The sequence below is a fragment of the Asparagus officinalis genome, chromosome 7, assembly GCF_001876935.1.
Source record: "Asparagus officinalis chromosome 7, Aspof.V1, whole genome shotgun sequence".
NCBI classification, from domain to species: domain Eukaryota; kingdom Viridiplantae; phylum Streptophyta; class Magnoliopsida; order Asparagales; family Asparagaceae; genus Asparagus; species Asparagus officinalis.
The window spans coordinates 46198784-46204786 of record NC_033800.1 but is presented as its reverse complement, the minus strand read 5'-3'; the positions used below and the strand labels follow the sequence as shown (position 1 = coordinate 46204786).

Sequence of the window (6003 nt, the reverse complement as noted above, 5' to 3'; positions counted from 1 at the left end):
GAGAAGACCTAGTATTAAAAGATTCCAAATTAATGTAATGAAAATAAAATGTGTAGAATGTATGTTAGCAAAACAGTACGAAGGAGTGCATGACGTACAGATAAAAGTTATGTTAGTCTAATTAACCAAATGTTAGATTTCATTGTATCATCAGAATACTTTCACATGTTACCTTTTGAAAGTTTTAGTGATTCTGTTTCTTCAGTTGATATTATTTCTTGAGTTTTGAAAAGTATATACCGCTTTCTGTATGTAGTCTCATGTGATATTATTTCTTGAGTTTTGAAAAGTATATACCGCTTTCTGTATGTAGTCTCATGATTGTGCTTTCTTAGGTTTTACAATTTTTTGTGCATACACCAATTTCAATTTGCTGATATCATATATTTTTGAATTCTTGTGCAAGTATCAAAACTCTTAAGAGAATCAGACATATTCTTGTAGACTCCAAAACTAAAATTTTCATATTTATGTGTTTGTGATTTTCTTCTGTATTTTTACGGAATGAAAGACAAGAGACATATTGGTCTATATTAATCTTACATACAAATTCCATGTTTATTAAATTTAGAAAACTTTGCATCGGAAGTAATCGAAGTCATTATCTAATGAAACAGTGCTAACAGCATGTTATTTTTCCATGGGGATAACTACTGGTGATACGAAACTGAAGTTGATTAGTTTAGTGGATAAAAGATTCAAATAATGGAAGATTAAGATAATGAATAAGAAAAATAGAGGACCAACATTTCCTTTCGAGAGCTATTAAATAAAACTTATACTATCACATATACAAATCACAAGATGCATGAAAGTTTTAAAAAAAAATTATAGTTTTATTTCCCCCACTATCAGGCTGACTTTTGTAAATAATTATAATTAATTACTCTAATCTAATCTAATTTAATAAGAAGAAAATAGATAGAAGTGTTGTGAAAATTATTGTAATTAGATACCATGATTAATTGACTAAAATAAGAAGAACAATATCTAATCTAGTTCATAATCTTTAAACAATATAATCTAATTCTAATAAGAAGAAAATAACAAAGATAAAAAGGCATCATTATTAAATAAAAAAGAGAGCCACCAAGACCGAACCTTTGAGAGAGAACAGTTGATAATTGCTTCAAAGTCTAAGAAATATTTGGTGAGAGAAGAAAATGGATTTGATGCTTTATTTATACCCGAAGAGTCCTATTACTATAATAAGAATTTGGTTATAATAAAAATTCGGTTATCTTTGTTAATGCATGTATTAAAAGATAGATACAATCATAGTACGTGCAATATGATATCTTTCTGTAGTATAAACTTATTATATTATTGTTAATAAATTAATCATAATATGATTTTACACATGCAAAGTAGATAAATTAGTTTAAACTTTTAGATAGTGTATAATATTTTAAACTTAAAAAAGTATAATATCATTATTATATAATATAATGTATTAAGGATAGATATATTAGTTGTATTAATGATAGATATATTAGTTTAAACTTAATTTAAAAATTATTAGAATTTGATTAAGTTAGAATTTTATTAGGATTAGGATAGTTCAAAGTTTGAAGTTATTTGATTAGGATTAGAATAAATCATTAAATACAATTTAAAAATTAGAATTGATTAGTGATAGGATAGTTCAAACTTTATAAGGGTATTTTTGTCTACAGAAATATTTTTTCGAACTCGTGAAGGGAGTATGATATGATCTTCCACGGTGCTTTTTTAATTTTTAGAAAAGTATATACATTATATATGACAAGAGTTTCCTTTAAAAACAAACAAAAAAACTCATTAATATGTTCAATACGCCAACAAATTTAAATTTAGATATCTAAATCATAAAAATAGGTCGAGACTCACTAATTTAAGGTCAAAATAGTTTTACGGTCGATACCAATTCAGTAGATATTCTGGATATTTTACCTACACCCATGTCCTTGTTTTTATCCAATTAATTAAAAATTAGAAACATATCCGTATTTCTATCCAATCCATAGATCCAACAAGACAACTTACGAGAAATTACCAAAAGAAAGAAAAAGGAAGGAAAGGAAAAGAAAAGAAAAGAAGAAGGAAAAAATTACCCCTACCATGTACTGAGAAATCCTCCTTAAATAACTCTCTTAAAGTCCAACTGCGTCTTCCGTCTCCTCAATAATCGCCTCCTCTCTCTCTCTCTCTCCAAATCCCTCTCTCGATCGCGGATCCCGTCACCGGCGGTGACCATGAGTTCCTTCACCGGCAACCAAAAAACTCCAAATCCCTCCTCCTTCAGCTCCTACCAATTCGATTTCGGGCTTGGATCCTTGACCCGCAACTCCAACAAACCCCTCAAGACGCAAAAACCACCAACCGCGCAACCGCACCCAAACCTCACACCCCCGCGTGGCCCGCAGCCCAACAACACCTCGTGACCCACCAACCTCACCCCGCCGCTGCAACCTCGCGGGGCCGCCTCATGGTCCGGCGCATATTCGGCAAGAGCTGGAGCTCGGCTAACCCTAGCTCCTCCGCCTCTGCCACGTCATCGATCGGGATCGCGAAATCGAACCCTGATCTCTTCGGCGATCTCGTTGGATCTGCGCTCAATCAAGGGAAAGGGAGTAGTAACGTGCCGTTGAAGGCGGCGGCGCCGGCGAAGAACTTGTACTCGATGGGTAGTTTGAAGGATTCTCTGCCGAAATCGAATAATAATGGGAGCAGTAGCGTGAATTCGATGAAGAACAGCCAGGGGTCTGTCGATAATTTTGCGAATTTTGGGGATTTTTCGCCTTTGAATCAATCTAGCAAGCCAGTTGGCGGGCAGCCAATGAAATCGATGTCGGGTGCAGGATCAAACCCTAAGCAAGATCCATTTGGTTCGTTGATGGACTTCGGATTGAAGAATTCTGGAAATTCTCCAATTAAATCGTCAAATGCGAAGAATTCAGGCATTGATTCATCTTTCGGAGATTTCCAGAATGCAAAAGGTGCTGATTTCGGAATCCCAGCTCAAAAACCTGCGCAAACCGAAGATTTCAACAATTTCGGCATCCCATCACAGCCACAAACCAATCAGACCAATCAACAAGCCTCTGATCCATTGGATTCGCTGTTCTCTTCGACGACGACAGGGAACCCTTCAGGGGTTTCTGGAACCCCGCAGTTTGCTGAGATGAATGATTGGGATGTGGGTGCAGAGTTTGGAGGGCAAGATCACAGTGAGACGACTACCGAGCTCGAAGGGCTTCCTCCTCCTCCGGCAGGAGTCACGTCTTCAATGGCGAAAACTAAAGGAACGGATAATTATAAACAAGGACAGTTTGCTGATGCTATCAAGTGGCTATCTTGGGCTGTTGTTCTCATTGAGAGGAGTGGAGATAGTGCTGACGCCCATGAGGTTTTGATTTGCAGAGCTTCTTGCTATAAGGAGGTCGGCGAGTATAAAAAGGCAGTTGCAGATTGCTCAAAGGTTTGACAATCTTCAACTCTTGTTCTTCTGCATGTTTGTTATTTTCTAGTACATGTGCCTATATGGAATAGTGATAGTCTTAAAATCCTTAAATTTGGGATGGGTCCTTCTAGCTTGAGTAGAATTTCAATATTTCAAAATACATCTAACTGGACTTTATGATTGAACCTCAAGTCTGAATTGCTTTTTAAATGCGGAATGAGGAAACGTAGAATATACTATTTTGGAGATGAATGCTTTGGAACCTTCGTGGTCGTGCTGTTGAGCATCCCAAAATTCAAGAGTAGAAAATATAATGTTGTATTGATACATTCATTAAGAAAGTTTATGAAAGAGTAAAAGTTCCATGATATTGCAGGCTGGGGGTTTAACCAATTTTTTCATCCGCAACCAGATATGACCTAATTTAAAATTTTAAAACTTATCTATCTATGCCAGAATCATCACTAATTCTATTTACACTCTTAACAATAATCTTACATTTTATTTGGCTTTTCCAGGTATTAGAAGATGATAGTTCAAATGTTGCGGTGCTGCTGCAGCGTGCTCTGCTGTACGAGAGCACCGAGAAATACAAACTTGGGGCTGAAGATTTGAGAACGGTTTTAAAGATTGATCCTGCTAACAGACTTGCAAAGAGCACAATTCACAGGTTGAACAAAATGGCTGGTTAAGAAGAGCTTTTCTTCCACATTCATTAATTCTGCTTTTCGGGAATGCACATGGTAATTTAGCTCTTTACCCTTATCCCTTCATAGAGGTCAACAGTATGGGGAACAATAATATGTTTTAAAAATGTGGGCTCGTGTGTTAAATCCATTCTAAAGTTTGAGGATTTTTTTTCCATATTTACATATATGGTCATATGCTGTTGTATTGAACATTTTCTTGTTGTCTTGCTTACAACTATCATTACTTTGTATTCATTCTAGTATGTTATTTCGGTATTCATTATCTAATTCTTCGTAGTTAGTCGAATTTGTGAGTAACATGACTATATCTGGCAAAACTTTTTCTTGTCTTCACAATAAGTGCTAGTAATGCCTTAAGTATCCCATGCGGAATTTTCCTCTTGGGATGCACCTTTAATATATTTTTCTAGAAATTATTTAGCACATTATTTGGGATGCTCGCAAATCTGTTTACTTTGATAATAGGTCCTTATGATCATTATTTATCTTTTCCAGGTGTTTCTCTCTTCTTTTGCAAAATTTTCTTGATGTTTTTAGGCTTGGGTTGCTTGATGTGTTTGGATGCATGGAAAAGCTAATAAAATTAACTAATAATACCGAGATTTTTATTTTGAAGAAGTATATTTATGATGATTGGATGAGTTTCATCACCTGTAAAAACAAGACGTGTACCTACTGGTTTTTTCTAGTTATTTGTAGCTGTTTTATATTTGGGATTTAAAACAACAATAACTTTGGGAACATATTATCCCGTGTAAGGACATATATGTAGTCACTATCATGAGAACAATTACTGGGAAAGTAGAATTTTTTTTTTTTGGCCCTCTTCTTCTTCTTCTATCACCATTGGAGCATTAAGTGCTTAGCTCTTCGCATTTTGAAGTCAGACATATTTGGGATGAAGTTTCATAGTATATGCATGTGTTTGCCTAACGGTATTATATTAGTTGATGAATTAGAGGAGATTTGAGAAATAGGATGGTGCAACCTTGAGAGAAGATTTGTGATCCGAAGGGTTCAATAGGTTGATGAAACTATAATACGTGGAATATAATTTCAGCAAGATTAAGAAAAGAAATTATGGTTTTATTCACTTTCGTGGCCAAGGCTATGAATGAACATTTTTGCTTATTACCATCAATTATTCAGTGTATGGGACTGATAGTGATGTTTACAATGGAGAACATTTTTGCTATGAATGAACAAATTTTACGATATATCTAGAAGGGGAAAATATTGGCAGTGCATTTTATCATTTCTTCGGTTAGCTCTATTTATCCTTCTTTGCATAAGTTCCTTCAAAACTTGTTTTGGTCGGCCCCTTGTATCCGTATACTTCTACTAGTCAACTTCAACTATGATTATATCTCACTAATTCTGCATTCAGCTATTCATTTCCATAATAAATACCCGAACCAATTCAAACTATTTACCAAAGTTTCGTCTTCAAGCGACACTGTCCTGGGTACGTCTACTTGTATGAACATATCATGTTGCAATGAATTTGTTTCCAGATGTGAAAAGCCGAAACATTTGTTTCCAGATGTGAAAAGCCGAAACATGCAACTTTAAAAAGGTACGTAAATTGGGCAGCAGCAGATTGGACTCTGTAGCGTTTACATTTCTGAAACGGATCTTGGGAGAAGCATTTAGTAGCTAATGGCTATTGCCAGGTTCGACTTTGGCTGAACTCTCGGGTTTGTTTCCTCCTGTTGTTTCCTGCGAAACTCTTACCCAGAGTTCATTATGTTGAACAGGCTGGAGTCTGGTGAAGATACGATAAATTTTTACGCATGAAGCTTTGAGAGCCTAAAACTTTTAAGCTTCATGAAATTGCGAAGCACAAACCTT

At 35.3% G+C, this 6003-nt stretch overlaps 1 protein-coding gene across 1 annotated transcript; it reads left to right on the top strand.

Moving 5' to 3' along the window:
- Positions 2094 to 4414, top strand: LOC109849776. Its single transcript, XM_020419649.1, is given in 3 exon segments — positions 2094 to 2418; positions 2421 to 3460; positions 3961 to 4414. Coding segments are annotated over 3 exon segments (1398 nt in total). The 5' UTR covers positions 2094 to 2234; the 3' UTR covers positions 4135 to 4414.